The following is an 11,230-nucleotide window of genomic DNA, read 5'->3' on the forward strand; positions in this document are numbered from 1 at the left end:
CTGCCCCATTGGAGTTAAGAACAGAACCCCCTCCCCGGGGGAAGGGGGGGCACCCCGTGGCCAAGACACCTCCAAGGCCTCTCCACCAGACGGCAGCGCCCCCAGGGGAAGCTGGCCTCCAGCTGTTGCAAGGGGGGCGCTCTCCGCCGCCAGCCCCTTCGGATCCTGCTGGGTGTGTGTGTGTGGGGGGGGGGGGAGAGAAGCCGAGGAGGCGGCGGCGACTCCACCCGGCCCTTGCTGCAGCTGCGCCAGAGGTGCCGCTAACGCGATCCAGATGTTGGGGGCGGGCGAGCTCGGTCATCGGCCGGCCAATGGCGGCGTGGGGCAGGCGCCTCCCCCCGGCTCCGCCCCGGGCATTCCCGGGCGGCCTCGACGGCGGGCTTGAGGAGCGGCCGGGAGGCGCAGGCATGGCGGGGCCGGGGCGGGGGCTGCAGGGCCTGGGCGCCCTCCTGGGGCTGCTGCTGCTGCTGCTGGCCGGAGCCGGGGCTTTGCCGCGCTCGCAGTTGGCGCCCTTCGGGCCGGCGCGGGGGGACCGGGCGCTGCCCGACGGCGACGACGAGAGCTCCGAGGGGATCCGCCTCGACGGCCCGCCGCTGCCCTTCTACGAGACCCGCTTCGGGCAGCTCTACGTAAGTCCCAGTCTCTCTCTCTTTCTCTCCCCAGCCCGGGCTTTTGCAACGGGGTTTAGCAAAAAAAACACCCCAGTGGCAAAAAAAAAAGGCGTGATTTCGCCTAGGGTGAATGCGCGCGAGGGTTGGGGAGGGATTTGAACTCGGATCCCCCCCCCCCCCGGTGTGTTCCCACGCTGCGCTCGAGTAGGCGTTTTGCCACTGGGTCGAGCGGAAATGAGCAACCAGCCAGTTGCCAGGTTTCGTCTAGGGTGAATGCCCCCGAGGGTTGGGGAGGGATTTGAATGCCCCCGACGGTTGGGGAGGGATTTGAACTCGGATCCCCCGGTGTGTTCACACGCTGCGCTCGAGTAGGCGTTTTGCCACTGGGTCGAGCAGAAATGAACAACTAGCCAGTTGCCAGGTTTCGTCTAGGGTGAATGCACCCGAGGGTTGGGGAGGGATTTGAACTCGGATCCCCCGGTGTGTTCACACGCTGCGCCCGAGAAGGCGTTTTGCCACTGGGTCGAGCAGAAATGAACAACCAGCCAGTTGCCAGGTTTCGCCTAGGGTGAATGCACCCGAGGGTTGGGGAGGGATTTGAACTCGGATCCCCCAGGTGTGTTCACGCCGTACTCAAGTATGTGTTTTGCAACTGGGTTTAGCGAAAACCCAGTTGCAAAAGGCATGATTTCGTCTAGTGTGAATGCACCCGAGGGTTGGGGAGGGATTTGAACTCGGATCCCTGGGTGTGTTCGCACTGCACTCAAGAATGTCTTTTGCAACTTGGAACCAGTTGCACATTAGACTTTTAATGATGGTTCAGTGCCATCCTCAAGCTGATATTCTACACAAAAATCATAGAGTCGTAGAGTTGGTTTCTCTGATTCTAGCGTAGAATGTCAGTTTGGGGATGTTACTGAACTAGGATTAAAAGTCTAGTGTGAAGTTGGGGGTTTAGCAAAAAACCCGGTTGCAAAATGCACGCTTACGTCTAAGTGTGAATGCACCGGACGATTGGGGAGGGATTTGAACTCGGATCCCCAGGTGTGTTCATGCTGTACTCAAGAAAACCCAGTTGCAAAAAGCATGATTCCATCTAGGGGGAATGCACCCGATGGTTCTCTCCTGTTTCGTGGGGTTGGGGTGGGATTTGAATTCAGATCCCCGCGGCTTCCCTGTCTTCCAAATCTGGTTTTCTGACCCGTTGGGCCACACCTTGAGCCGGCGGGACTCCCCGGCACAAGATGGCCTAGAAAATGGGATTTTTCCACCCTTGCAAACAGTAGGGGCATTGATCAGTTCTGAGCCCGAGGGTCGGGGTGGTGGGAAGCCCCTTCAAACTGTGAACACACGGAGTTCAGGGCCACAGGGAGTGGCGGTGGTTACAAGCAGAGGCAACTTCCAGAGGGGATAGGAGAAACATCTGGGGCAGAGGTCCATCGGTGTCTCTTAGCCACAGGGTATAGGCAGAACGCTCTGTCTGGGGCAGTGATGCTCTGTCTTCTTGGTGCTTGGGGGAGGGCAACAGTGGGAGGGCTTTTTCTGAACTTTTGGCCCTGCTGGTGGACCTCCTGAAGGCCATTGTGTGACAGAGTGCTGGAATAGATGGGTCACTGGCCTGATCCAACATGGCTTCTCTTATGTTCTTATGCTCTATATTCTTGGTGCTTTGGAGGGTAACTGTGGGAAGGCTTCTGGAGTTCTGGCCCCACTGGTGGACCTCCTGATGGCACCTGGGTTTTTTTGGCCACCGTGTGACACAGAGTACAGGACTAGATGGGCCATTGGCTCGATCCAACATGGCTTCTCTTATGGTTTTATGAGCGGGTTGGAGAAACATATGGAGCAGCAGTTTATTAATGGCCATCAAGGTACAGCTGGAACATTCTGTCGGGGGCAGTGATGTCCTGTATTCTTGGTGTTTGGGTGGGGGGGCAACAGTGGGAGGGCTTCTGGAATTCTGGCCCTGCTCGTGGACCTCCTGATGGCTTCTGGGTTTTAGGCCACTGTGTGACACAGAGTGTTGGACTGGAGGGGCCCTTGGCCTGATCCAAAATGACTTCTCTTGTGTTCTTGTGTCTGGAGCAGTGATGCTCTGTATTCTTGGTGCTTGCAGGGGGCAAAGTGAGAAGGCTTCTAGTGTCCTGGCCCAATTTATAGATCTCTGATGGCACCTGGTTTTTTGGCTACCGTTTGACACAGTGTTGGACCGGATGGGCCATTGGCCTGATCCAACATGGCTTCTCTTCTGTTCTTAAGTCTGAGGCAGTGATGCTCTGTATCCTTGGTGCTTGGGGGGGGGGGGCACAGTGAGAAGGCTTCTAGTGTCCTGGCCCAATTTATGGACCTCTGATGGCACCTGGTTTTTTGGCCACCGTGTGACACAGCGCTGGGCTGGATGGGCCATTGGCCTAATCCAGCATGGCTTCTCATGTTCTTATGTCTGGGGCAGTGATGCTCTGTATTCTTGGTGCTTGGTGGGGGGCAGCCACAGTGGGAGGGCTTCTGGAGTTCTGGCCCTGCTGGTGGACCTCCTGATGGCTTCCGGGTTTTGGCCCCACTGGTGACACAGAGTGTTGGACTGGATGGGCCATTGGCCTGATCCAACATGGCGTCTCTTATGTTCTTATGTCTGGGGCTCTGTCTTCTTGGTGCTTGTGGGGGGGCACAGTGGGAGGGCTTCTGGAGTTCTGGCCCTGCTGGTGGACCTCCTGATGGCTTCTGGGTTTTGGGCCACCGTGTGATACAGAGTGTTGGACTGGATGGGCCCTTGGCCTGATCCAACATGGCTTCTTCTGTGACACAGAGTGTTGGACTGGATGGGCCATTGGCCTGATCCAACATGGATTCTCTTATGTTCTTAAGTGACACAGAGTGTTGGACTGGATGGGCCATTGGCCTGATCCAACATGGCTTCTCTTATGTTCTTATGGGACACAGAGTGTTGGACTGGAGGGGCCACTGGCCTGATCCAACAGTGCTTCTCTTATGTTCTCATGTGACACAGAGTGTTGAACTGGATGGGCCATTGGCCTGATCCAACATGGCTTCTCTTATGTTCTTATGTGACGCAGAGTGTTGGACTGGATGGGCCATTGGCCTGACCCAACATGGCTTCTCTTCTGTTCTTATGGCTACACTGGAGGTTTTTCAAGGCAAGAGGTGAACAGAGGTGCATAACAACCCTGGGCTTCCTTCCTGGTCTCTCATCCAAACATTACCCAGGACTAACCCTGCTTAGTTTCTGTGATTGGGCTAGTCTGGACCATCCACCTCAGGGCAGAGGAATGGAGGTGGCTTGCAGTTGCCTGCCTCTGAGTAATGAACCTGGACTTCCGTGGGGGTCTCCCATCCAAGTGTTATCCAGAGCTGAGCCTGCTTAGCTTGGGAGCTCTGATGAAATTGGGTTACTGGGCCAGCCAGGTGAAGGTGAGAGATGTTCAGAGGTGTTTTGCCATTATCTGCCTCTGTGTGGAATCCTAGGGGAAGAGGAAAGGTCCCCTGTGCAAGCATCGGTCGTTTCCGACTCTGGGGTGACGTTGCTCTCACAATGTTTTCCCGGCAGACTTTTGACGGGGTGGTTTGCCATTGCCTTCCCCAGTCATCTACACTTTCCCCCTCAGCAGGCTGGGGACTCCTTTGACCGACCTTGAGAGGATGGAATCCTAGAATCCTAGAGTTGGAAGGGACCTCCAGGGTCATCTAGTCCAACCCCCTGCACAATGCAGGAAACTCACAAATACCTCCCCCTTAATTCACAGGATCTTCATCACTGTCAGATGGCCATCCAGCCTCTGTTTTAAAAACCTCCAAGGAAGGAGAGCCCACCACCTCCTGAGGAAGCCTGTTCCACTGAGGAACCGCTCTAAACTCACAGACACCTCCCCCTAAATTCACAGGATCTTCATTGCTGTCAGATGGCCATCTAGCCTCTGTTTCAAAACCTCCAAGGAAGGAGAGCCCACCACCTCCTGAGGAAGCCTGTTCCACTGAGGAACCGCTCTAAACTCACAGACACCTCCCCCTAAATTCACAGGATCTTCATTGCTGTCAGATGGCCCTCTAGCCTCTGTTTAAAAATCTCCAAGGAAGGAGAGCCCACCACCTCCTGAGGAAGCCTGTTCCACTGAGGAACCGCTCTAAACTCACAGACACCTCCCCCTAAATTCACAGGATCTTCATTGCTGTCAGATGGCCCTCTAGCCTCTGTTTCATAACCTCCAAGGAAGGAGAACCCACCACCTCCCGAGCAGGAAGCCTGTTCCACTGAGGAACTGCTCTAAACTCACAAATACCTCCCCCTAACTTCACAGGATCTTCATTGCTGTCAGATGGCCATCTAGCCTCTGTTTAAAAACCTCCAAGGAAGGAGAGCCCACCACCTCCCGAGGAAGAAGCCTGTTCCACTGAGGAACCGCTCTAACGGTCAGGAAGTTCTTCCTAATGTTGAGCCGGAAACTCTTTTGATTTAATTTCAACCCACTGGTTCTGGTCCTACCTTCCGGGGCCACAGAAAACAATTCCACACAATCCTCTATGGGACAGCCCTTCAAGGACTTGAAGATGGTGATCTTATCACCTCTCAGCCGCTGAGTCAACCTCGAGTCAGCTACCTGAAAACCCAACTTCCACCGGGGAGCGAACTCAGGTCGTGAGCAGAGCTTAGGACTGCAGTACTGCAGCTTTAACACTCTGCGTCACGGGGCCTTAAAGCAACAGGCAGAGTACATAAAATCCAATAAACAAAGAAATGGATTGTTTATTACTTATATAGTTCACTGAAAAAATAGTCATCGGAACAATGGATTATCTAGAACAGGGGTGTCAAACTCATTTGTTATGAGGGCCGGATTTGACATAAAAGACACCTTGTTGGGCCTGTCTAGTTGGGCTGAGCCATGTCGGGCCGGGCCAAAGATGCTTTCTTTGTATTTCTCTCATGGGATCCAGGGAACTGGGCAAAGGAAGCTCTGGCTCTTTCCTTCCTTCCCCAGGGGGCCAGGAGGGGGAGGAGCCTCAGACAATAGACGGAAGAGAGGCTTGGCTCAGTAGCTCTGCTGCGTGATTGAGAGAGAGCCTGGCAAAGCAAGCTCTCCCTCCCCCCCCTTCCTCCCCAAGGAAGGAGCCTCAGCCAATGGAGAAAATAGAGGTTTTGTTCTGTAGCTCCTTTACAATTGAGCAATCCTTGCAAGTCAAGCTGTGATGCAGAAGGAAGCAAGAGAGAGGGAGAAGGAAGCAGACAGCATCCAGTTGCTCGGGGGCCTGATAGAGCCCTCCAGGGGCCTGATTCGGTCCCCGAACTGCATGTTTATCACCCCTGATCTAGAATCCTCATGTGGACTAGGACCTCATATTGGACTTGATGGTTTCCATTTGAGAACGAATGCGTATGGACTTATAATGGACTTTGTGAGTTAATTTCTTTGTTTATTGGACCTTAGGTACTCTGCCTTTTGCTTTAATGCCCCGTGTTAAGAGGCAACAATGTGTAAAAATACAATAAGAGTTTGTCATCATTGACATTTTGGAAAACTGTTTTTTATTTGTGTGCTATTACAGCTTACAGCGTGTTAGTTTTTATCTTGGCGTTAGAATATTTGCCATTTTATTCTCGGTGGCTTTCCTAGCAGTCCTGGGTTGACACGGTGCTTTTCACGGTCTTCTTTCCAGGTTGGGACCAACGGGATCATTTCCACCCAGGACTTCCCCCGAGAGACCCAGTACGTGGACGACGATTTCCCCACGGACTTCCCGGCCATTGCTCCTTTCCTGTCGGACATCGACACCAGCGGGGGGAGAGGGAAAGTCTATTACCGCCAGGACGCTTCCCGGGAAGTGTTGGATCAGGCCGCCCGGCTGATCTGGGCTGGGTTTCCTGATGCCGTGGGCTTCGTTCCCGACCACACGTTTGTGGCTACTTGGGAAAATGTGGGCGCGTACGAAGAGGTCACCCGGAATTCAGAGCCTTCCAAACAGGTGAGATTTATTTTATTTTATTTTATTGTAGTATGTTTCTATTCCGTCCATTCCCCGTAGGGCTCAGGGCGGAGCACAACGTGTGAAAATAATAAAATGCAAGAAAAACATTTTATGAAGAGACAACAGCGCTCAGAAAATTTCCAGTCGTCACAATATTACCCAGCCTGGCTGTCTCGCATAGGAGAGCCAGTCTGGTGTAGTGGTTAAGTGTGCGGACTCTTATCTGGGAGAACCGGGTTTGATTCCCCATTCCTCCACTTGCACCTGCTAGCATGGCCTTGGGTCAGCCATAGCTCTGGCAGAGGTTGTCCTTGAAAGGGCAGCTGCTGTGAGAGTCCTCTCCAGCCCCACCCACCTCACAGGGTGTTTGTTGTGGGGGAGGAAGGTAAAGGAGATTGTGAGCCGCTCTGAGACTCTTCGGAGTGGAGGGCGGGATATAAATCCAATATCATCTTCTTCTTCTTCGTGACGAGATGTTATTCCGTAAAGATGGCAGATATTATTCCATTTTATAGCACAGATGACGGTGCTGACAGGGGAGGCCGACCAGTTTCAGTTTTCAGTTTCAGTTTATTTCAATTTATATCCCGCCCTTCCCACCGAAGTGGCTCAGGGCAGCTTACAACACATAACAACTAACATAGGTTTTGGATTTAAAATACAACAAATTACACCGTTAAAACAGTAAAATGGTAGAACATAAAAACAAGACTACTACACTGCAATCTTCTATAGAGTTTCTAATGCGAGTTAGTTATAAGTCAGCCAGAAAAGGGCTGTCTTACAGGCCCTGCGGAACTGGCCAAGGTCCCGCAGGGCCCTCACCTCCGGCAGCTGGTTCCACCAGCAAGGGGCCGTTACCGAAAAGGCCCTGTCCCTGGTGGATTTCAGACGGGCCTCTTTTGGCCCGGGGATATCAAGCATATTTTGGGAGCCCGATCTCAGCACTCTCTGGGGAACATGTGAGGAGAGACGGTCCCTAAGGTAGGCAGGTCCTAGGCCATATAGGGCTTTAAAGGTAATAACCAGCACCTTGTACCGGATCAAGAAATGGCCGCCCGCAGCCTCAGCTAAAAGCCTGGCGGAACAGCTCTGTTTTACAGGAGGCTAATAGACCTTGTAGGGCCCAGATCTCAATAGGGAGCTGGTTCCATCAGGTTGGGGTCAGGACTGAAAAAGCCCTGCCCCTAGTTGAGGCAAGGCGGGTGTCTCTTGGGCCGGGGGCGGCCCACGGATGTTGGGAGGCCGAACGTAACGACCTTCCGGGCATATATGGGAGGAGACGGTCCCGCAGGTGATGTGAAAGAGAGAATTCTGCGAATGAAGTCTATGTTAGCGATTTGTTTAGGGGGTGGGGGGTGGATCCCGCTGCTGTTGTGTTCCAGACTGCTGGGGTTGTCATAGATTTCTTTTGTTTTAAATCGAGGTGAAAGGGCCAGCCGTTGAATGTGGACCCTCGTTGGCACAATTCGAAGGGAAATGGGAAATCGATCAAAGAGCGCTTTACATAAAGCGCTTTCAAGGCCGACGGAATTTTCCAGGGAAGATGCTTCCACGAATCAAGGCTCACTTAAGTAGATAAGCTTATATCCTGGACAATTTTGTTGTCTTGAAAGTCCTACTGGGCTTTCGTTCTGCTCTTGCAGGCTAACGTGGGTACCTGCCGGAAGCTGCCCACCTTACAAGATGATGCATGGGATGGAGAAGGCAGAGAAAGATGTCCTTTTCTCCCTTTCTCACAATATGAGAACTCGTGGGCAATCAATGAAATTGCTGAGCGGTCGGGTTAGAATGGATAAAAGGAAGTCCTTCTTCACCCAAAGGGTGATTAACATGTGGAATTCACTGCCGCAGGAGGTGGTGGCAGCTACAAGCATAGCCAGCTTTAAGAGGGGATTGGATAGACATATGGTGCAGAGGTCCATCAGTGGCTATTAGCCACAAGGTATAGATGGAACTCTCTATCTGGGGCAGTGATGCTCTGTATATGCTGGGGGGTGGGGAGCAACAGTGGAAGGGCTTCGAGTGTCCTGGCCGCACTGATGTGCCTCCTGATGGCACCTGGGGTTTTTGGCCACTGTGTGACACAGAATGTTGGACTGAATGGGCCATTGGCCTGATCCAACATGGCTTCTCTTCTGTTCTTTTTTGGTCACTGTGTGACACAGAATCTTGGACTGAATGGGCCATTGGCCTGATCCAACATGGCTTCTCTTCTGTTCTTTTTTGGCCACTATGTGACACAGAACGTTGGACTGGATGGGCCATTGGCCTGACCCAACATGGCTTCTCTTATGTTCTTATGAGACACAGAGTGGTGGACTGGATGGGCCATTGGCCTGATCCAACATGGCTTCTCTTATGCTCTTATGTGACACAGAGTGGTGGACTGGATGGGTCATTGGCCTGATCCAACATGGCTTCTCTTATGCTCTTATGTGACACAGAGTGTTGGACTGGATGGGCCATTGGCCTGATCCAACATGGCTTCTCTTATGCTCTTATGTGACACAGAGTGGTGGACTGGATGGGTCATTGGCCTGATCCAACATGGCTTCTCTTATGTTCTTATGTGTGACACGGAGTGTTGGACTGGATGGGCCATTGGCCTGATCTAACATGGCTTCTCTTATGTTCTTATGATGGTTTGAGTCAATAGAACACAACTTCATGCATTCACACCTTCATGTGATTTGATCTAGAACAGGGCTGTTGAACGAGTGCCATTTGTTACGAGTTGTTACGGGCTGTTTGTTACGAGTGCCGGATTTGTCATAAACGAGACCTTGTTGGGCTGGGCCGTGAGTCTCATAAAATGTCATGCCAACCAACAGAGATAGAAACTTTATAAAGGACACAGACAATCAAGAAGATTTTTAAAAAGCTTAAAATAAATCATGCTTAAAACATTGGCACTCTTTGATCTTAAAGGTGCTTTCTTTGTATCTTTCCCTTGGGATCCAGGGAACTGGGCAAAGGAACTCTTTCCTTCCTTCCCCAGGGGACCAGATGGGGGAGGAGCCTCAGCCAATAGAAGGAAGAGAGCTCAATAGCTCTGCTGTGCATTTGAGAGAGCCTAGTAAAGCAAGCTGTTCCTTCCCCCTTCCTCTCCAAGGGAGGAGCCTCAGTCAATGGAGAAAATAGAGACTGTGTAGCTCCTGTACAATTGAGCAAGCCTGGCAGAGGAAGCTGTGATGCAGAAGGAAGCAAGAGAGAGGGAGAAGGAAGCAGACAACAGCCAGTTGCTCGGGGGCCTGATAGAGCTCTCCAGGGGCCTAATTCGGCCCCTGAACTGCATGTTTATCACCCCTGATCTAGAATCCTCATGTGGACTAGGACTTCATATTGGACTTCTCATGGACTTGATGGTTTCCATGTGAGAACTAATGAGTCTGAACTTAGGAGCCCTCTGGGAGCCTGGTTTGGCCCCTGGGCTGCATGTTCGACACCCCTGCTCTAGAATGTGGAAGTCAAAGTAATAACCAGCCTCTCCCTTCCCTGGTTCCAGGTCTTTATATCATCTTTAGGCAGGTTAAATGAGGAGCTGGTGATTAGCAGGCCAAGATTTTAATAAATTGCATGTATTATGCAAGTTTGAACATTCAGCTTTTCTAGTCAGTGGGAGGTGAGGACTTCAGACGGAAGCCCAGAGCATGTGCGCCCCTCTTGTAGTTTAGGAACACATTTTCTCATTGTGGCTGCCATGTACAGACAGACCCCGGCTCCAGTTTGGTGTAGTGGTTCAGTGTGTGGATCAGGTTTGATTCCCTACTCCGTCCACTTGCAGCTGCTGGAATGGCCTTGGGTCAGCCATAGCTCACATAGAGTTTGTCCTTGAAAAGGAAGCTTCTGGGAGAGTGCTCTCAGCCCCACCCACCTCACAGGGTGTCTGTTGTCGGGGAAGGAAGGAAAAGGAGATTGTGAGCTGCTCTGAGACTCTGTCCTTGGAAGGGCAGCTGCTGGGAGAGCCCTCTCGGCCCTACTCACCTCACAGGGTGTCTGTTGTGGGGGAGGAAGGGAAAGGAGATTGTAGGCCGCTCTGAGACTCTGTCCTTGAAAGGGCAGCTGCTGTGAGAGCCCTCTCCAGTTCCACCCACCTCACAGGGTGTCTGTTGTGGGGGAGGAAGGAAAAAGAGATTGTAGGCCGCTCTGAGACTCTGTCCTTGGAAGGGCAGCTTCTGGGAGAGCCCTCTCAGCCCTGCTCACCTCACAGGGTGTCTGTTGTGGGGGAGGAAGGGAAAGGAGATTGTAGGCCGCTCTGAGACTCTGTCCTTGGAAGGGCAGCTTCTGGGAGAGCCCTCTCAGCCCTACTCACCTCACAGGGTTGTCTGTTGTGCGGGAGGAAGGGAAAGGAGATTGTAGGCCGCTCTGAGACTCTGTCCTTGAAAGGGCAGCTGCTGTGAGAGCCCTCTCCAGTTCCACCCACCTCACAGGGTGTCTGTTGTGGGGGGAGGAAGGAAAAGGAGATTGTAGGCTGCTCTGAGACTCTGTCCTTGGAAGGGCAGCTTCTGGGAGAGCCTCTGGTCCCCTGGGGAAGAAAGGAAAGAGCCGCAACGATTTAAACACCCCCCCCCCCACATTTAATTCTGTTCGTATCCTTTATAAAATTTATGTCTCTGCGACCTAATCTTAAATAGGTA

At 52.5% G+C, this 11,230-nt stretch overlaps 1 protein-coding gene across 1 annotated transcript in view; it reads left to right on the forward strand.

Moving 5' to 3' along the window:
* The first annotated feature begins 311 nt into the window (after positions 1-311).
* Positions 312-11,230, forward strand: part of NID2 (nidogen 2) — a 106,357-nt gene continuing 95,438 nt past the window's right edge. Inside the window, exons 1-2 of the mRNA XM_060261475.1 lie at positions 312-629; positions 6,282-6,587. Coding sequence (XP_060117458.1) covers positions 312-629; positions 6,282-6,587 — 624 coding nt within the window. The remainder of the gene's footprint in view (positions 630-6,281; positions 6,588-11,230) is intronic.

Source organism: Heteronotia binoei, chromosome 21 (assembly GCF_032191835.1).
Source record: "Heteronotia binoei isolate CCM8104 ecotype False Entrance Well chromosome 21, APGP_CSIRO_Hbin_v1, whole genome shotgun sequence".
NCBI lineage: Eukaryota > Metazoa > Chordata > Lepidosauria > Squamata > Gekkonidae > Heteronotia > Heteronotia binoei.